Source organism: Callithrix jacchus, chromosome 12, assembly GCF_049354715.1.
Source record: "Callithrix jacchus isolate 240 chromosome 12, calJac240_pri, whole genome shotgun sequence".
NCBI classification, from domain to species: Eukaryota; Metazoa; Chordata; class Mammalia; order Primates; family Cebidae; genus Callithrix; species Callithrix jacchus.
In genome coordinates, this window is record NC_133513.1 from 40,359,314 (window position 1) to 40,380,692 (window position 21,379).

Here is a 21,379-nt window from a genome sequence, read left to right on the forward strand (position 1 = left end):
ATATCAAAGTCAGCCTGGCACACTGTCAGGGCCAGGCAGCACTAACTATGATTATGCATGACTATGTATGTTTCAGTTATCTGTAACTGCATAACAGACTACACCAAAGTTTAATGACTTAAACAACAAACATTTTCCTTTTTAAAAAATTTTATTTCAGTAGCTTTTTGGGGAACAGGTAGTGTTTGATTACATGAGTAACTTCTTTAGCGGTGATTTCTGAGATTTTGGTGCACCCATCATGAGAGCAGTGTACACTGTACTCAATGTGTACTCTTTTAACCCTCACCCACCTTCCACCCTTTCCCCCAATTCTCCAAAGTCCATTGTATTATTCTTATACCTTTGCGTCCTCGTAGCTTAGCTCCCACTTTTGAGTGAGAACACACAGTGTTTTTTCATTCCTGAGTTACTTCACTTAGAATAATGGTCTCCAGTTCCATCTAAGTTGCTGCAAATGCCATTATTTCATTTCTTTTAGTGGCTAAGAAGTATTCCATGGTATTTATATACCATATTTTCTTTATCCACTCATTGTCTTATGGGCATCTGAACTGGTTCCATATTTTTGCAATAGTGAATTGTGCTGCTATAAACATGCATGTGCAAGTGTCTTTTTCATATAATGACTTATTTTCCTCTGCGTAGATACCAGTAGTGGGATTGTTGGATCAAATGGTAGTTCTACTTTTAGTTCTTTAAGGAATCCCCACACTGTTTTCCATAGGGGTTGTGCTGGTTTCCATTCCCACTGCAGTGCAGAAGTGCTCACTTTTCACCACATCCACACCAACATCTATTACTTTATTTTTTGATTAGGGCCATTCTTGCAGGAATAAGGTGGTATCACATTGTGGTTTTGATTTGCATTCCCCCGATCATTAGTGATGTTGAGCATTTTTCTATGTGTTTGTTGGCCATTTGTATATCTTCTTTTGAGAATTGTCTGTTCATGTCCTTAGCCTACTTTTTGATGGGATTGTTTGTTTTGTTTTCATTGATTTGTTTGAGTTCCCTCTAAATTCTGGATATTAGTTCTTTGTCGGATGTAAAGATCACAAGGATTTTCTCTGACTCTGTGGGATGTCTGTTTACTCTTCTGATTGTTTCTTTTGCTATACAGAAGCATTTTAGTTTAATCGAGTCCCATCTATTTATCTTTGTTTTAGTCGCATTTGCTTTTGGGTTTTTAGTCATGAAGTCTTTGCCTAAACCAATGTCTAGAAGGGTTTTTCCAATGTTATCTTCCAGAATTTTTATGGTTTCAGGTACTATATTTAAGTCTTTGATCCATCTTGAGTTGATTTTTGTATAAGGTGAGAGATGAGGATCCAATTTCATTCTTCTACATGTGGCTTTGCCAATTATCCCAGCACCATTTGTTGAATAGGGTGTCCTTTCCCAACTTTATGTTTTGTTGAAGATCAGTTGAATGTACGTATTTGGCTTTATTTTTCAGTTCTCTATTCTCTTCCATTGGTCTATATGCCTACTTTTATACCAGTACCATACTAAAAACAAAACACATTTTCTTTATTTGCTCACTGTTCTGCAGTGTGGCCATAGCTTGACAGGGACAGCTTTTCTCTGCTCCACATGGTGTCACTTGGAGAATCTACTTCCAGGACAGCCTCACTCACAGAGCTGGAAGTGAATGTGGTTGCTGCTGTCTTGGACTTCAGTTCTCCATTTGGCCCCTTTACGTTGCTAGGTTGGGATTCCTGCAGCACAACAGTCTCAGAGTGGTTCCACTGTTTACAAGGACAGGGAAAAGCAGAAGCTGCCAAGTTTTCTTAGGACTTTGACCCAGAATTGGTCCAGAGTCACTTCTACTACCTTCTGTCAATTAAACAGCTCATAGGGCAGCCCAGATTCAAAGCAGAGGGTTACATAAGATGCAAGAACTGGAAGCTGTGGTTGGCTGCGGCCCCCAAGCTAATGCATTTGGATGGAGATCCCTGGTCTCCATCCAAACCTGCTGTGTTCAGCCCACATCTCCTACCTGGCTTACGCCTTTTGCATCCTTGCTTTCTCTCTGCTCCAGTCTCCCACATCCAGTCCCTATCTCACTCTAGCCACCAGGCTAGCCAGTCAGAATCATAGGCTACATCATGTCTCCTAACCTAAATGCCATGCTGTGGCTCCCTCCACCCAAGTAAAGAGCTAGTTCTTACTGGGATACTACTGCACTCATTGGAGGACTGTGTTATTTCATGTGAATTGCTATAAAGGGATACCTGAGACTGGGTCATTTATAAGGAAAAGAGGTTTATGTTGGCTCACAGTTCTGTAGGCTGTACAAGCATAGCACTAACACTTGCTTGGCTTCTGGGGAGGCCTCAGGAAGTTTACAATCATGGCAGAAAGCAAAGGGAAGTAGGCATGTCCCATGGCAAGACAGAGAGAGAGAGAGAATGAGAAAGGCGGGGGGGGGGAGAGAGAGAGAGAGAGAGAGAGAGAGAGAGAGAGAGAGAGAGAGAGAGAGAGAGAGAGAGAAGGGGAGGTCCCAGATTCATGTGAAATACCAGACAGAACTCAGTCATTACTGCGGGGATGGCACCAGGCCATTCATAAAGAATCTGCCCCATGACCCAAACACCTCCCACTAGGCCCACCTCCAGCACTGAAGGTCACATTTCAATATGAGATTTGGAGGGGACACATGTCTACACCATAACAGGGACCATTCCTGTGCCATCCCCTAAGGTGCTGGACCCCTCCTTGAAGTTCAAGTCCCACCTCAAAGCATCCTCCTCTGCAGAGTTTTCCTTACCACCCTCGGCAGACTGGCTTCCTGTCCCCTACAGCTCCCAGGGCAACCTCCCATCTCCCTTCCTTCACTGGACTGGCTTTGTGTCAGGCGTTCAGCTGTGTTCAGTCATCATTTGTACATGGGTGAAGGAAGGAATGAATGATCATTATAGACCGCTTAAGCTATGCTTGTAACTAAGGTGGTACATCCCCCTTTCTACACTTCCCCTGAGCTACCCAGGGCTGAGCTCAAACCTGAGACAGTGCTGTGAGGGGGCCTCGGATATTCTGGGAAGGGGCAATCCAGACTCCTGCATTGGGACTATGGAGGGCAGCTCCTGAGTCTCCTAACAAAATCCTTGAATGGCCTGGGGGATAACTGGTACCAGGGGCTCAGGATACACAGGCTTCAGGATTCCAGCAGCAGCAGCAGCACACCCTAGAGAGAGCTTTACATTCTCACTACCCAACTGTGGGTCTCCCAGAGAAATGGAATAAAGTGGCAGGAGGGAGACCTCTGGATGAATGGGGCAGCCTGTGTCCCATAGAAACTTTGTCCTCAAAGCTGGTGTCCAGCCTCCTCCCAGAGCCCATTGTGCCCACTGGATATCCACACCCCTGGTTCTAGCTCCACTGCCCTGTGCCTGGTGGTAGGCTGGAGGTTGGCCTTCCTGCTGGGGAATATGTACCAGAGGCTCCCACCTCTGGCCCTTCTTCTAGAGCAAGGCAGCTTGAGCTCAGCTAGAGCCTTGCAGCATGTGTGGTTCTGATGTTTTGGCTCAATTCTAGTTACTTTGGGGTAATGATCAATTTAGGGGGGCAGAGCTATGTTCATGGAATTTGATTTTTCAGACAAATTCTATGCTAAGTGGGTGCTTTGCCAGTTGCAGCACATTACTTTAGGCCTAACTGGGGAAATAGTACCCATTCCTCTGTTTATTTAACCATTAAACCATCCATCATCCATCCTTTTATTCACCTATGAAACACACCCATTTAACCATCCTTCCATCCATCCATCAATCTATTCACCTATCCATATACCTCCATCCAACCAACCATTCATCCACCCATCCATCCATTCACCTATTCACACCTCCATCCAACCAACCATTCATCCACCCATCCATCCATTCATCTATCCATACCTCCATCCAACCACCATCCATCCACCCATCTATCCATTCGCCTATCCACACCTCCATCCAACCATCCATCCATTCACCCATCCATCCATTTGCCTATCCACACCTCCATCCAACCAACCATCATCCACCCATCCATCCATTCACCTATGCACACCTCCATCCAACCAACCATCCATCCACCCATTCATCCATGCACCTATCCATCCACACCTCCATCCAACCATCCATCCATCCACGCATCCATCCATTCACCTATCCACACCTCCATCCAACCAACCATCCATCCACCCGTCCATTCATGTATTCACCTTTGCACACCTCCATTCAACTAACCATCCACCCCCCATCCATTCACCTACCCACACCTCCATCCAACCAACCATCCATCCACCCGTCTATTCATGTATTCACCTGTGCACACCTCCATTTAACTAACCATCCACCCATCCATCCATCTATTCACCTATTTACACCTCCATCCAAACATCCATTTCTCCATCCATCCATCCATTTATCCATCCACCCATCCACCCATCCATTTTGGCTCTGCTGCTTACTACCTCATTGGTCTTGGGCAAGTCTCTTCACCTAAGAACATTAGTTTCTTCCTTTGTAAATTGAATCTCATGGCATCTGCCTCAGGTTCTGTGGTTAACTGAGATAATAACATTTGTGAGTTGCCTGGCACATGGTGGGAAACACATAGTGAATGTTACTTTCCTTCCCCCTTGAGGAAGAACACACAACTAGAAAACTATAAAAAGACAATGTGTAGTTAGGAATTAAAGCGTGTGAAACCAAAGGCAATAATACAAGAAGCCTTGCCTTCCTATTTGTCTGCTGAACTGCCTTGGGAGTTGATATTTAAAGCCACTTTGAAAAGTCGAGTATCCCAAAATATATTTAAACGGTTCAATGGGGACGTTGACCCTTTATAATAGGCTCATTTGAAACGATCCTGCTTTGCTACTTCCTCTTAGAAAGATAAACAAGCAGCCCACAATGGCCGCTGTGATGTTTTCTTTTAAATCTTGCTTTCCAAATGTAGGACTTGGCCGTTGGACAATCACCCGAGGGGCTCGCTCCCCGCAGATGCTCTCCCTGAATGCAGGGAGCTCTAGCTTGGAATTCCTGGGGCCTCATTAAGCCCGCTGTGACTAAGTGATCTTGCCTGGTGCTAAAACTGTTTAAAATGACTTGGCAGCAACCAGAAGTCAGGTCTCTCTGTTTTTTCTCAGTTACTCTCTCTTTGTAACCCCTGCCTACATGTCACAAAGTGAAAACATCTTTCTTTCCAGATCCAACGCAGGACAAACCTTCGCTCTCCCCAAAGCCTCACCCTGGTCTTTCTGAGGAGTTAAAGGAGAGAGGGAGGGAGGCAGAAATCTGCCCTGCTGTTGTTAATCTCTCCTTTGAATGAAGACTTAACTCCTGGGAAAACCTCTTCCCTGCTCTAAGTCATTCTTTCCTGCCCCCACATTTATTTAACTCTTCTGCTCTGTGCCTTGGGCAGCCTCTGCCTTCCAGCCTGCCCTTACTGAGATTCTCATCTGAGACCACCTCTGTACTCCCCAAATGGAATTGGGGTAGGGACGGAGGGAGAAAACTCCAGTCAAGTCAAGGCCACCAGAGCTGGACCACAGCCCTGCTTCAGGGTCAGGAGCAGAGCCTCAGAACTGGGGGGTGAAAAAGAACCCTACTCTGTGCCAGACACTTATAATTGATCTCAATCAAAGTAAATTGATTATTGACTTTCATGACACAAGAATACATGATTATGCTTTCCTTTTACAGCACGAGACCATTATAAAAAAAAGCCAGAGTCTCTTGACACCCACTTTACTCCATTCTTGTTCCACCCTCTCCTCAAAGGGAACCGCTCTTGGTTTCCTGTTTTCCTCCCATATATTTTTCCAGGCCCACGGGCCTAGAACAGAGCATGGCATAGAGTAAACACTATAGCAATGTTTTGTGAATATGGGCATGTGTTTTATGTAAGTGCCATGAATCCACACATCTCAAACATTCAGCCACAGCACTCTCCTTTTATATCATATTCTATCTTATGAAAATTCCAGTGTATTTGATAATTCTTTCATTTGTTTGTCTCAAGATAGAGTCTCACTCTGACACCCAGGCTGGAGTGCAGTGGCGCAATCTCAGCTCACTGCAACCTCCACCTCCCAGGTTCAAGTAATTATCGTGCCTCAGCCTCCCGAGTAGCTGCAACTACAGGTGTGTGCTACCACACATGGCTAATTTTTGTATTTTTAGTAGAGATAGGGTTTCACCTATTGCCCGGGCTGGTCTCAAACTCCTGGGCTCAAGCAATTCAAATACTTGGGTCTCCTAAAGTGCTGGGATTGTAGGCATGAGCCACAATGCCTGGCTGATAATTCTTTTACTGATGAATGTTTTGGTGGTTCCAACTTTTTGCAATCACAAGCAAGGTTGCCGTGAATAGCCTCCAGACTTTCCTGGGCATGCGGGCACACAGTTCTGTGGAGTGCATGCTGAGAAATGAGATAGCTTGGTCCTAGGGGATCAGCATTTTGAGTTTCAGTAAAGCAACGTCCATGTTACCTTCCAAGGTGATTGCAGCAAACACACTCTCATGAAAAAGTGCCCAGATCCTCGCCAAGACTTGATGATGATAATAGCTCACACTAGCAAAGCGCTTAGCCACAGGTCACTTGGGTTCTAAGTCCTTGTATATATCAACTCATTTAATTGCCACAACCATCCAGTGAAGCCGTTTCTGTTATCTTTTTTGTTTTATAGGTGGGGAAACCGGGCACAGAAAGAGTTGGAATAACTTAATTCCATCAAACCCTTAATTTGTGCTAAGTGGCATCTGAACCGGTATCATTTTCCTCACTTTTCAGGTGAGGAAACAGTCTCGGAGGGAGAGGACTTATCCAAAGTCACACAGCCCATAAGTAGCCCACCAAGTTTGAGGGTAGCCTGGGCAAACAATCACTCTTCCTACTTCTGCATGGTACAGGTGAGCTGGGAAACTGAGAACTCAGTGGCCTTGAACACCCTCGACCATGTTACCCTTGAGATGACTGCCCAGAGGATGCTGGTGGGGTGACGGGGCGTCTCCCTTGCACAGCGAGGGCGCCTCTTCTTCACATTCTGCTCAGGGAGACCAGATCAGTGTGGCCCCCACCTGCTGCTTGGCTCCCGGGGAGACGGAGGCAGCCCCGGCTCCGCGGCGCCCCCTGGCGGCACCTGGGCGGGCGCGCGGCCCGGCACCCCGGGAGAGTAACGGGCTTTGGGGAGGGCGCCGGCGAGGGCAGGGAGCGGCGCGGGGCCGCCCCAGCGCGCGGAAATAAAAGCGGGCAGCGGCGCGGCGGGCGCGATCTGCGCGTTCTCCTATTGATTAGCAGGGTCTGCCCGGAGGCCGGGATGCCCGCGGAGCGGGGCCGCCGCGGACTGTGAGGGCCCGGGAGCCGCGGGCCGGCGGCCCCGCGCACCCCGCGCCCGGCTGGGCACCACCCGCGGGCCGGACCTCGGCCGCGCCGTCCCGGGGCGCAGGCGGCAGGCGGGGAGAGGAGCGGAGCGGCGGGGCCGCGGGCGGCTGCTATGGGGCTGTGCTGCTGCAAGGACTGGAAGGGACACCTGCGAGCGCCCAAAGGTAACTCGGGCGCGCACGTGCGCCGGGCTTGGGAGCGCTGCGCCCCACTTCCTGGGGCCGCCGCCGGAGGCTGCCAGCCCTGCCTCGGGGACTCGCCACCGGGTGTCCAGGGCCGCCCGCACCTGCCTCAGCGTTGCAAAGGGCTCAGGTGTGGCTGCTGCTCCCCTGAGTCTCCTAACTTTGGAAGGGGAGCATCACCCTGAGTCGGGGCGAGGGGGAGGGTCCCGGGGCTCCTCGGGCCCAACTGGGGGTAGGGAGTAGGGTCCGGCCCCTGGGCGGGAGTGGGTAGAGCCTAGGGGAGGGTGCGCCCTCCAGGGCCCGGAGCTGGCCGTGGCGCCGGCTGCAGGTCTGCCAAGTCCACGGCTGGGGAGGTGGAGTCCCCGGCACCCAGACCCACCCGCAAGTCTCTGCACAGCGATCCTGGCCCGCGCCTGGCGCCGCCCCTGCGGCTTAACCGCTGGGAGAGAGACCATTCATTCTCGCCAGTCTCTGTCACAAACTTGGACTGTGGGGCCCTGACTCAGAGTTTTCCAAAAGTCGCGGCGGAGCCTGCGAGCGGAGCTGCTTGAGGAATGCAGCAGTCTTGGAGAGGGCCCAAAGCCCAGAAACACGCTTAGGACGTTGGCGGCCGCCGGAGGTCCGGCCTCCCGGGGGCTGGGGCCCGGACGACTTAACCCTTGACCAACTGAAATGATCCCCGTTGTTCGTTGGGAACAAAGTGGCACATCCCTTTCCTGCAGCGCTCCCTAAACTCACTTGACCCTAATACTCACTTGCTGCACTTATTATGCATGCAGATTCCCAGGCCCCACCCTGACCTGCTGGATAGGCTCTGGGGAAGGCCTTGGGAAACTGTGTGTTTAAGAGTTCCCCAAGCGAGTACTAAACACTGGGGTCTTTTGGGGGGAAAAGGGGAGGGCCAGTGGGAGGGGGAGGTGGGGAGGGATAGCCTGGGGAGAAATGCCAAATGTGGGTGAAGGGGAGAAGAAAAGCAAAGCACACTGCCATGTGTGTACCTACGCAACTGTCTTGCATGCTCTGCTCATGTACCCCAAAACCTATAATCCAATAAAATATTAAAAAAAAAAAAAAAAAAAGAGTTCCCCAAGCGACTCCTATGGCCAGGTGAGTCTGGGAAGCCTTGCCTGTAAACCGTATAGGGTAGGGCAGGCTCTGCCAGATGAGCACTAGGTCTTCCTTCCTCTGAAAAGTGTATTCTGCATCCAGATACAGAAAAGGTATGAATGTGTCAGGCAGCTTTCCAGCTTGTCCAGGTGAGAATGATGACATTAGTGTACAGGCTGGTTTCACAAAGGGTTTGAAGTAGCTTATAACATGTATAATACTTAACCATGTAAAAACCTAAACAGGACTCTACATTTACATAGGAAGTATAGAGGTCAAGGGAAAAAGGAGCCCGGTGAGTCTGGCCATAAGGTAGGATCTGTGGTTGAGCCTCTTTGCAACCAAAACAAAGTGAAAATGTGAGTACTGTAGTTGCAAGGTTCTCATTGTCCCAGAGCAACAGTTTTCTCAGCTTCTGATTGTAGAAAGAATGAAAAAGAATTTTGCACATGAGGCCTCATGCTTGGAAGCAGGGGCTGAAAGCCCAGTGTGTGGTGTGTTCACTGTGATAATAGCCAGGGCTGCAGTAGGATTCAGAGGCAAGGTCTTGTTGCTTGCTCCCTGAGGATGGGTCAGAGCCCAGGATTTCATCCTGGCGAGGGCCTGGGCAAGCAGCTTTGGTCTCTCCTGGTCCCTCCTCAGTAAACAAGACAAGGGGTGTCCTAGAAGCAAGGGTGGATTTACAGTCTTGGTTAGGGAGGACATAGGCTGATTAAGCAGTCCCAGAAGGGAGCCAGGGGCACCTCCTCTTGCTTAGGTCTGTCCTCTGGGGCTGTGGACCCTCAGGGCCGGCTACTGGTTTCACCAATCCAGGTAAGGAACAAGCCTGGTCGGGGAGTGTTCCCCAGCTTGTCCCTACCGTCCCACCCACCTGAGGGACAGCTGGCCACAGCAGCCTGGGAGCAGGCACAGCATGTGAAGTGCCTCCAAGGTTCTGCAGCCCATGGAAGTTAGCCAAGCTGGCCAAGTGGGTGGGGAGCACTGTGGTGCCAGAGTGGGTGACCAGCCACTGCCCAGCAGGGAGGAGAGAACCCACGCAATCGTTGAAGAGTCTGTGGTTTAAGGAAGACAGATGTTTGATCTCTTTGTGTACAAAATCTGCAAGTGTTTAAATGCTGCGGGCTCATTTAACAAATCTGAACCCATGTGGCCAGCCTGGCCAAGTGGTGGACAGTCCGAACCATTGTTCACAATGAGTTCTGCAATAAACAGGGGAGAGGTTATTTGGTCAAATAATCTTAGACATTAGGAATTATGAAAGTTTGGAAGATTTTCACACCAAACAGAGCCTTTGTCACAACGGCGCAATTGTGTCTGCTGTCAGGTGGATTGTAGGTATGGTCTCTACACCTTTGCCTAGGGGACCTTCTTTCATGACACACATATGTGTGGACACACTTTGAGAAATGCTGCTTTGGACATTAAACTGTGCAGTTGTAGCAGCAGCAACACAGTATGTCTCTGTGTGTGCATGTGTGTGTTTAGCGCTTGCCACCCGCCTAAGGAGATATCTGACTCTCTAGCCTAGAGATGTGCATGTGTATTTTTTTTTTAAGAAAAGGTCAAAAGAGAGTCCATTAGTCATTGATATCATTTTAATTAAAGCAACAGCTAAAACAACAGTTGTTCTTACTGATTTCATTCTTGGATGTTTCTGAATCAAACTCTTACAACAGAACATTTTAGCATGTTTGTCCCTGTGAAAAAAATGTACTTGATAAAGTAGAAAAGCTCAAATATTCTATGATCTCATGAAGAGAGCAGCAAAAATATATCAGGAGCCCAAGCCACATTAGTAGGTGTCACTCTCATGCCTTTAAAGACCAAATCCTGGGCTTTATCCAGGAGCCCCTTGCTCTCCTGCTGGCTGCAAAGCTGTAGGTCGGCATAGTGGGTCCAGGGAGGGATTGCTGCATGCCGTTTTCAGCAGGGAGAGGATGTGATATCCTGTGATATTAATCCCACTTAATATCATATGCAAGACAGATTGTTGCAAATAGAGAAATCCTGGGTTCCAGGTGCTCCCAAAAAGCTGAAAGGTGAGTGATCAGGATCTGATTGGTAGAAGTTGAGCCTCCTCTAAAAGCAGAGCGCTCATGTTCTTGTCTGAACTCTGAGGGCCTTGTTTCTGGGCCATGTTTCCATATGCTTCTTATTTAGAGCTCTGTGATGGGTCTGTTCGGTGGCAAATTTCATTTTCTTCAGCTTTGCATTATTGCTCAAGGTGGAGATTTGGAGGAAGAAGGTGGTACTCGAGCACAGCGTGGAGTCAGCTTTTGTTCTAGGCTGGGGAGGGGCAGGAGTGGATGGGTAGGCCCTTAGATCCTGGCACATGCTCGTTCTCTGCCACCACTTCATCTCATCTGCCTCTGGAGCTCTTTGCCCCTGACCCTTCCCGCTGCTCTCAGCAGCAGCAGCTCTCCCTTGCCTTCTGGGGTCTTGCCCATGACCAGATCCCATGTTCTTCCCAACATCCTCACCCTCCCTCCTATCAACTCCTGTCAGCCCATAAACCTGCCTGAGTTGCTCATCTAAAAATTCAAAAACAAAACCAACAAGACCAATCTATTGTCCCCTTCTATGCTCCATAAGCCCTCCCCATTGTTCCTCCCCTTCATCCCCAGCACCAGGGAACAGTGTACCCAGCCCTGACACCCCCTTGTCCTCCTCCCCACTCATCCTGGCCCCTCTGTCAGGCTCTGCCTTGCTCCCTCAAGCACCTGCGAGCCTGCCTACCTTAGGCCCCTCCTGGGCTGCTGAGGGCTGCCCCGGCTGCTCTTCAGCCCTGCCCTGCCAGTTTTTGGCTGTAAATCTGCTCACCTTCTGAGCTGTCCTCTCAAGGCCCTGATGACCATGATTGCCTCTAAACAAACGACCCCCAAGTTCCCCCTCCACGCTCCACAGTGCCTGTCTGAGGCCTGCATATCCAGAGCCCCTCAACAGGCTCCACTGCAGTCCCGCACTCCCACTGCCCCTTCTCCTGCTTTCCTGGCTCTTGACCCTGCCCTCCTCTTCGTTTCTCACAACCAAAGGCTGACGGCTCCCATGCTCCTTGCCCCCAAGGCCACCACAGCAACCATGCATTCCCTCATCAACTTGTCACCTTGATGGCACTGCTTCCTGGCTGGCCATCCTGAGTTCATCCTTGCCCCATCTAGTCCACTGCCCAAGCCAGCATCCACCCACAGCTCCAGTGACACTCTGGTTTTCCTCAAACCCCACTTTGGCCCCACACTGCCTGCAGAAAAGGCTCAGCTTCCCAGCCTTGCTGGCACTGTGTTCGCCTGTCCCCCTCCCAACACCTCCCCCAACCACGCAGCCTGGACCTCTCTGGTCTCTGCACCACACCACTTCCTCTCAAGATGCCTTCAAATGGGCCTGAGGGTAGTCAAGCCTGGGCAGGTGGCCTGTGCCTGGACCCATCTCTGAGCTGCAGCCCTTGGGCCCAGTTCATCTCATTCTCTTCAGTGCGGTGAGCCTGTGTTTGCCGCTGTTGATCGCCTTGTCACCTCTGTGATCTGGTACCACACTGGCACAGAATCTATGCTTGTGAACACTAGCAAGAATAGAGTGTGGGCAGAGACAGGAAACCATCGAGCTCACCTGCCGGCCGGACCCAGCTTGTTGTCAGGGCACCCGACACCCAGGAGATCCCAGTGGCAGTCCACTGGGCTTATCACTGCACTGTAACAGATGAGTTCTGGGCATGGGTTCCTGCAGACCCTGTGCCCCTTTGCTGGTGCACAAAGTATAACTCTGCCAGGCATGGGCTTACTGGGGTGCCCAGCAGCCTGGGTACAGAGGCAAGGCCAATGGGCCTGGGCAGGAAGGCTGCTGCTGGGCTGGTGCAAGACTGTGGACAGAGTGCCCTGCTCTGTCTTGGAGGGAGAGGTCAGGAGGCATGGCAGTCACTGACTGGGTGACAGGACTGGTTCTACTGTTCAACCGCAGCATTCAGGTAGCCACAGTCCTGACGCCAGCACAGTGGCTGCCTCTTGCTCTGCCATTCCATCTCTGCTCCTGTCCCCAGGAGTCTGTACATTCTGATGTTCCTCGCTTGCTTGCTCAGCCCTCTGGCTGGCAAACTCATCAGAATCTCCAGTCATTTCCCCGGCTCAGGCCTCTGGCCCCTGGTCACCTCCATTGGATGTCTCCTGGGCTAGAGACTGGCCAAAGCTAATCGGGCTAAAACTGAACTGCTGACTTTGTCCTTCTCCAATTTGCCATCCCCAGGTCCTGCCAGTTCTATTTCCAAAGTGTGCTGGAGTCCTTCTGCTATCTCTATGCTATGCCAGCACCCTGTGGTCCCGTCTGCTGCAGTGGCCTCCCAGCAAGGCCTCCCACATGGGCCCTCCCCAACGCCAGTCCCTTCTCCGGTAGCCAGTGTGACCTGTGTAGGTTCCCTGCTAGGTCTCACTGCTCCCTACTTACACATGCTCAGTGCCTCCCATGGCAGTTACAGTGAATGATTCTCGGCACCATTCACTGCTGGCCATGTGGTCTCCAGCTCCCTATATCCCCATCCTCCTCTCACACGTGGCCTGCTTTTGCTTCCCTCATTTCTCTCTGCCTGAAGTCACCTTGCTCCTCATTTGTCTGGGCCTAAGTGTCACTATTTCCTGAGAGGCCTTTTCTGACTCCTGTTACTTTCTCACTTGCCATTGTGTATTTTTCCTTTAAAACACCCCCTCCCTCCACACACACACACACACACACTTACCACAACGTGTATATATACATATGTCATTATTTTGCACAGTTCCCTCACTAAGTGAGCCAGAAGCTCCCTGAAGGCCAGGGCAGGCTGTCTTATGCTTGCTACTGGGAAGGCTGGCAGGGGCCAGTTGAGGTGGCAGCCCTCATGTCTGACTTGACTTTGAAGGCAGTGGTGGGCCGACGTGGACAGATGTGAGACCTAGAACCACATGCTGGGATGTTCGAGCCTTCTCGTTCTGCGGGTCATCTCAGGAGACTGAGCCCCAAGGCTTCTGGCCCCACTTGGTTTCTGAGAAGGGCCTCTCTTTGTGACTACTTCTCCACTTGGGTGTCCTGAGCAGCAGCCCTGGAGTTTTGTTAAAAAAAGGGAACCAGCATCCAGCAGAGAAATTTGGTTTCACTTCCTAGCCAGGCCTCCCACTCACCTCTCTGAGCCTTTTGCCTTCCCACCTGTAATAGGACAGGCACACAGGCCTCAAGGCTGTCAGAAAGCCCAGTGGTAGTCCCAGCCCCCCGCCATTCAGAACCTGTTTCTTTAGTTTCTTTATCTGAAATGAGAGAAACAGGTTTGACTCTGGTCTCTAGGTCCCTGGAGCCTTGAACCTCGATGATTCTCCGAGGAAACCCAGAACTGCTGTGTGCTCCTAGCAATGGGACACAAGAAGACCCAGCGCCCCCTCCTATCTGCTTGGAGACGAGTCCTATGGCCTTTCAGGTGAAGGATAGGGATTTGACAGCACATAGCCAGGGTCAATGCTGCTGGCTTCCAGGGTTAGGAGATTGGCTCTAGTGTCTCCAGAGAGGAACCAATTTGGGGAAGCCCTAACTCCTTGACCTTGGCCCTTAGGGCAGCAAGCCTCCCAGAGAGCTTCAGAGGCCTGAACTCACAAAGGGAGGGGGAAGAAGAGATTTGGAGGTGTGTTTTCTTATCTTGTTACTCAGTGCTCTTTGCATCTGAAGGGGACCTTCCTTCAGGAATCCCGGGACCAAAATTGGGAACATTCCAGTGAAATGAACCCCTAAAATATCTCTCCCTATTGCCCACCCCCAGCCAGCTACGTAGCTAACGCACATCCTGTTTCAATTGTCTTTTGCTGGCTTTTCTCCTAAATATCCTATCACTGGACTCCTTTAAACAGCTGTATTGAGGTATATTTCATATATTATAGAAACTCATTCAATTGAATTGAATTTGAATTTATACAATTCAGCAGTTTTTAATGTAGTCACAGAGTTATGCAACTATCACCAAAATCTAATTTTAGGACATTTTTATTACCCAGGAAAGAAACCCCATGCCCGTTAGTAATCATGTCTCATTCCAGAGACAACCCTCCCCATATCCACGAAACTATTTTCATACAATAAATATATTGTATTTTTGTGATTGACTTCTTTCACTTAGCATAATGTTTTCAAGATTCATCTATGTATGATTACATCGTTCCTTTTTTTGGGTATTTAGTACCTTTATTTATTATTATTATTTTTTAAATTGCATTTTAGGTTTTGGGGTACATGTGAAGAACATGCAAGATAGTTTCATAGGTACACATGTGGCAGTGTGATTTGTTGCCTTCCTTTCCGTCACCTATATCTGGCATTTCTCCCCATGCTCTCTCTCCCCAACTCCCCACCCCGTGCTGTCCCTCCCCTATTCCCCACAACAGACCCCAGTGTGTAGTGCTCCCCTCCCTGTGTTTATGTGTTCTCATTGTTCAACACCCGCCTATGAGTGAGAACATGTGGTATTTCATTTTCTGTTCTTGTGTCAGTTTGCTGAGAATGATGGTCTCCAGGTTCATCCATGTCCCTACAAAGGACACGAAGTCATCGTTTTTGATGGCTGCATAATATTCCATGGTGTATATGTGCCACATTTTCCCTGTCCAGTCTATCATTGATGGGCATTTGGGTTGGTTCCAGGTCTTTGCTATTGTAAACAGTGCTGCAATGAACATTCGTGTGCATGTGTCCTTATAGTAGAATGATTTATAATCCTTTGGATATATACCCAGTAATGGGATTGCTGGGTCAAATGGAATTTCTATTTCTAGGTCCTTGAGGAATCGCCACACTGTCTTCCACAATGGTTGAACTAATTTACACTCCCACCAGCAGTGTAAAAGTGTTCCTATTTCTCCACATCCTCTCCAGCATCTGTTGTCTCCAGATTTTTTAATGATCGCCATTCTAACTGGCATAAGATGGTATCTCAATGTGGTTTTGATTTGCATTTCTCTAATAATGAGTGATGATGAGCATCTTTTCATATGTTTGTTGACCTCATGTGTGTCTTCTTTTGTAAAGTGTCTGTTCATATCCTTTGCCCACTTTTGAATGGGTTTGTTTGTTTTTTTCTTGTAAACCTGTTTTAGTTCTTTGTAAATTCTGGATATTAGCCCTTTGTCAAATGGGTAAACTGAAAAAAATTTTTTCCCATTCTGTTGGTTGCCAATTCACTCTAACGACTGTTTCTTTTGCTGTGCAGAAGCTGTGGAGTTTGATTAGGTCCCATTTGTCTATTTTGGCTTTTGTTGCCAATGCTTTTGGTGTTTTGCTCATGAAGTCCTTGCCTACTCCTATGTCCTGAATGGTTTTGCCTAGATTTTCTTCTAGGGTTTTTATGGTGTTAGGTCTTATGTTTAAGTCTTTAATCCATCTGGAGTTAATTTTAGTGTAAGGTGTCAGGAAGGGGTCCAGTTTCTGCTTTCTGCACATAGCTAGCCAGTTTTCCCAACACCATTTATTAAACAGGGAATCCTTTCCCCATTGCTTGTTTTTGTCAGGTTTGTCAAAGATCGGATGGTTGTAGATATGTTGTGTTGCCTCAAGGCCTCTGTTCCATTTGTCTATATCGCTGTTTTGTTACCAGTACCATGCTGTTTTGATTACTGTAGCCTTGTAGTATACTTTGAAGTCCAGTAGTGTGATGCCTCCCACTGTGTTCTTTTTGCTTAGAATTGACTTGGCTATGCGGGCTCTCTTTTGGTTCCATATGAAGTTCATGGTGGTTTTTTTCTAGTTCTGTGAAGAAGGTCATTGGTAGCTTGATGGGGATAGCATTGAATCTGTAAGTTACTTTGGGCAGTATGGCCATTTTCACAATATTGATTCTTCGTAACCATGAACATGGAATGTTTCTCCATCTGTTTATGTCCTCTCTTATTTCATTGAGCAGTGGTTTGTAGTTCTCCTTGAAGAGGTCCTTTACATTCCCTGTTATTTGTATTCCTAGGTATTTTATTCTCTTTGTAGCAATTGTGAATGGCAGTTCATTCTTGATTTGGCTCTCTTTAAGTCTGTAATTGGTGTATAGGAATGCTCGTGATTTTTGTATCCTGAGACTTTGCTGAAGTTGCTTATCAGTTTCAGGAGATTTTGGGCTGAGACAATGGGGTCTTCTAAATATACAATCATGTCATCTGCAAATAGAGACAATTTGGCTTCCTCCTTTCCTATTTGAATACCCTTTATTTCTTTTTCTTGCCTGATTGCTCTGGCTAGAACTTCCAGTACTATATTGAATAGGAGTGGTGAGAGAGGGCATCCTTGTCTAGTGCCAGATTTCAAAGGGAATGCTTCCAGTTTTTGCCCATTCAGTATGATATTGGCTGTTGGTTTGTTGTAAATAGCTTTTATTATTTTGAGATACTTTCCATCAATGCTGAGTTTATTAAGGGTTTTTAGCATAAAGCGCTGTTGAATTTTGTCAAAGGCCTTCTCTGCATCCATTGAGATAATCATGTGGTTCTGTTTTTGGTTCTGTTTATGTGGTGAGTTACGTTTATAGACTTGTGTATGTTGAACCAGCCTTGCATCCCCGGGATGAATCCTACTTGATCATGGTGGATAAGCTTTTTGATGTGCTGTTGCAATCGGCTTGCCAGTATTTTATTGCAGATTTTTGCGTCTATGTTCATCATGGATATTGGCCTGAAGTTTTCTTTTCTTGTTGAGTCTCTGCCGGGTTTTGGTATCAAGATGATGTTGGTGTTATAAAATGATTTGGGAAGGATTCCTTCTTTTTGGATTATTTGGAATAGTTTCAGAAGGAATGGTACCAGCTCCTTTTTGTGTGTCTGGTAGGATTCAGCTGTGAATCCATCTGGACCTGGGCTTTCTGTGTGTGGTAGGCTCTTAATTGCTGCCTCAACTTCAGATCTTGTTATTGGCCTATTCAGGGTTTTGACTTCTTCCTGGTTTAGGCTTGGGAGGAGGCAAGTGTCCGGGAATTTATCCGTTTCTTTCAGGTTTACTAGTTTATGTGCATAGAGTTGTTTCTAATAATCTCTGATGATGGTTTGAATTTCTGTGGAACCTGTGGTGATATCCCCTTTATTGTTTTTATTGCATCTATTTGGTTATTCTCTCTTTTCTTTTTTATTAATCTGCCTAGTGGTCTATTTTGTTGATCTTTTCGAAAAACCAGCTCCTGGATTTATTGATTTTTTTGAAGGGTTTTTCGTGTCTCTATTTCCTTCAGTTCTGCTCTGATCTTAGTTATTTCTTGTCTTCTGCTAGGTTTTGAGTTTTTTGGATCTTGCTCCTCTAGCTCTTTCAATTTTGACAATAGGGTGTCAATTTTGGATCTCTCCCTGCTTCTCATGGGGGCACTTATTGCTATATATTTTCCTCTAGAGACTGCTTTAAATGTGTCCCAGAGATTCTGGTATGTTGTATCTTCATTCTCATTGGTTTCAAAGAACATCTTTATTTCTGCCTTCATTTCATTGTTTATCCAGTCAACATTCAAGAGCCAGTTGTTCAGTTTCCATGAAGCTATGCTGTTCTGAGTTAGTTTCTGAATTCTGAGTTCTAACCTGATTGCACTGTGGTCAGAGACTGTTTGTTATGATTTCAGTTCTTTTGCATTTGCTGAGGAGTGATTTACTTCCAATTATGTGGTCAATTTTAGAGTAGGTGTGATGTGGTGCTGAGAAGAATGTATATTCTATGGATTTGGGGTGGAGAGTTCTGTAAATGTCTATTAGGTTTGCTTGTTCCAGGTCTGAGTTCAAGTCCTGGATATCCTTGTTAATTTTCTGTCTTATTGATCTGTCTAATATTGACAATAGGGTGTTAAAGTCTCCCACTATTATTGTGTGGGAGTCTAAGTCTCTTTGTAAATCATTAAGAACTTGCTTTATGTACCTGGGTGCTTCTGTATTGGGTGCATATATATTTAGGATTGTTACTTCTTCTTGTTGCATTGATCCTTTTACCATTATGTAATGCCCTTCTTTGTCTCTTTTGATCTTTGTTGGTTTAAAGTCTATTTTATCAGAGACTAGGATTGCAACTCCTGCTTTTATTTTTTGCTCTCTATTTGCTTGGTAAATCTTCCTCCATCCCTTTATTTTGAGCCTATGTGTGTCCTTGCACATGAGATGAGATTTCTGAATATAGCACACCGATGAGTGTTGACTTTTACCCAATTTGCCAGTCTGTGTCTTTTGATTGGGGCATTTAGTCCAATTACATTTAAGGTTAATATTATTATGTGTTAATTTGATCCTGCCATTTTGATGCTAGCTGGATGTTTTGCCCGTTAGTTGATGCATTTTTTCATATTGTTGATGGTCTTTACCATTTAGTACTTCTTTGGAGTGGCTGGTACTGGTTGTTCCTTTACATGTTTAGTAATTCTTTCAGGAGCTCTTGTAAGGCAGGCCTGGTGGTGACAAAATCTCTCAGCAATTGCTTGTTTATAAAAGATATTCTTTCTCCTTCGCTTATGAAGCTTAGTTTGGCTGGATATGAAACTCTAGGTTGAAAGTTCTTTTCTTTAAGGATGTTGAGTATTGGCCCCCACTCTCTTCTAGCTTGTAGGGTTTCTGCTGAGAGATCCGTTGTGAGTCTGATTGGCTTCCCTCCCCAGGTAACCTGATCTTTCTCTCTGCTGCCCTTAGCATTTTTTTCTTCATTTCAACCCTGGTGAATCTGATGATTATGTGCTTTGGGGTTGCTCTTCTTGAGAAATACCTTTGTGGTGTTCTCTGTATTTCCTGGACGTGAATGTTGGCCTGCCTTACTAGGTTGGGAAAGTTCTCCTGGATAATATCCTGAAGAGTATTTTCCAGCTTGGATTCATTCTCTCCGTCACATGCAGGTACACCTATCAAATGTAGATTAGGTCTTTTCACATAGTCCCATATTTCTTAGAGACTTTGTTCATTCCTTTTTACACTTTTTTCTCTAATCTTGCCTTCTAGTTTTATTTCATTGAGTTGATCTTTGACCTCTTATATCCTTTCTTCTGCTTGGTCAATTCAGCTGTTGAAACTTGTGCCTGCTTCGTGAAGTTCTTGTGTTGTGTTTTCAGCTCCATCAGTTCACTTATATTCCTCTCTAGAAGGTGTCCATTCTCATTAGCATTTCGTCAGATCTTTTTTCAAGGTTCTTAGTTTCTTTGCATTGGGTTAGAACATGTTCTTTTAGCTCACAGAAGTTTCTCATTACCCACCTTCTGAAGTCTGATTCTGTCATTTCATCACACTCATTCTCCATCTAGCCTTGTTCCCTTGTGGGTGAGGAGTTGTGATCCCTTGTAGGAGGTGAGGTGTTCTGGTTTCGGGTGTTTTCCTCCTTTTTGCACTGGTTTCTTCCCATCTTTGTGGATTTACCCACCTGTCATCTTTGTAGTTGCTGATTTTCAGATTGGGTCTCTGAGTGGACATCCAATTTGTTGATGATGAAGTTATTTCTGTTTCTTAGTTTTCTTTCTAACAGTCTAGTCCCTCTGCTGTAGGACTGCTGAGGTCCACTCCAGGCCCTGCTTGCCTGGGGATCACCTGCAGCAGCTGCAGAACAGTAAGGGTTGCTACCAGTTTCTTCTTCTGCTATATTTGTCCCAGAATGATGCCTGCCAAATGTCAATCTAATCAGTCCTCTTTGAGGTGACTCTTTGGATATATGGGGATCAGGGAGCTGCTTGAGAGACAGTCTGTCCTTTATAGGAGCTCAAGTGCAGAGCTGTGAGCTCCGTTGTTCATTCAGAGCTGCTAGGCAAGTATGTTTAAGTCTGCTGCAGCAGAACTCGTAAACACCTTTTTTTTCCCCCCAGGTGCTCTGTCCCAGGGAGTTAGGGCTTTATTTATGAGTTTCCATCGTGCTGCTGCCTTTTTTTTTCAGGGCTCCCCTATCCAGGAAGGAGACAGCCTAGTCACTGTCTTCCTGCAGAGGCTTTGCTGAGCTGCTGTGGGCTCTGCCCTGCTGCCATGTGAACTTCCCTGCAGTCCTGTTTATATGGGTGTGGTTAGAACTGCCTCGGCAATGGTGGCCCACATTTGTAGTGGTGGACTCTCTCTGTAATGGTGGGTTGCCTCAGCAATGGCGGGCTGCCTCAGCAGTGGCGAATTACCTCCGTAGGGGTGGAGTGCCTCAGTAATGACAGACGCCCCTCCCCCACAGAGCTGGACCATCCCGGGTTCTGCTGTGCTTGCCATGAAAAACTCAACCCAGAGAGTTTCCAATTGCTGTTTTTTTTTTTTGGGTGTGAGATCCGCCAAGCCTAATCACCTGGCTTCCTGCCTCAGAGCCTTTTTTAAAAAGTTTAACAGTTGACTCTCTCCCAGGCATTCCAGTCGCCTGCTGAAAAGGCACCGGGATCTGTGTGATTTCCCATGTGGTGACCCACTGCACCAGCTGAAACAATGGCTTCTTTTTTGCCCAGGAATCTCCTGGCCTGGCTCCCTGTTTCAGTCCCCTGTTTAATCAGATGAATGGGTGACTCTGCCTTCCTGGAGCTCCAATTGCCAGCTTAAAAGGGCAATGAGACCAGTGTATTTTGTATGGAGAACCACTGCACCGGGGCGCCAGCAGAACAGCCGCACCAGCCAAAACAGCCATGCTGGTGACCCATGGGGCTCCTCCGCTTAGGAATCTCTTGGTCTGTGGGCAATAAAGGTCCATCTGGAAATGCAGCGTCTACTCACCCTCTCCACTTTCACTGGGAACTGCAATCCTGAGCTGCTCCTAAATGGTCATCTTGGCTCTT

The 21,379-nt window shown here is 47.4% G+C and overlaps 1 protein-coding gene across 14 annotated transcripts in view; it reads left to right on the plus strand.

The window, feature by feature from the left end:
* The window catches only part of ARHGAP22 (Rho GTPase activating protein 22), a 228,674-nt gene that overhangs the window by 137,529 nt on the left and 69,766 nt on the right, over positions 1 to 21,379 (plus strand). For 3 of the 14 annotated variants that reach the window (XM_035267729.3, XM_054242847.2, XM_035267730.3), the window contains exon 1: positions 7,263 to 7,539. The exons of the other annotated variants lie outside the window; for them this stretch is intronic. In XM_035267729.3, coding sequence (XP_035123620.1) covers positions 7,488 to 7,539 — 52 coding nt within the window. In that variant the 5' untranslated portion in view covers positions 7,263 to 7,487. Of the gene's footprint in view, positions 1 to 7,262; positions 7,540 to 21,379 lie in introns of those variants that run through there. 14 annotated transcript variants of the gene reach the window in all.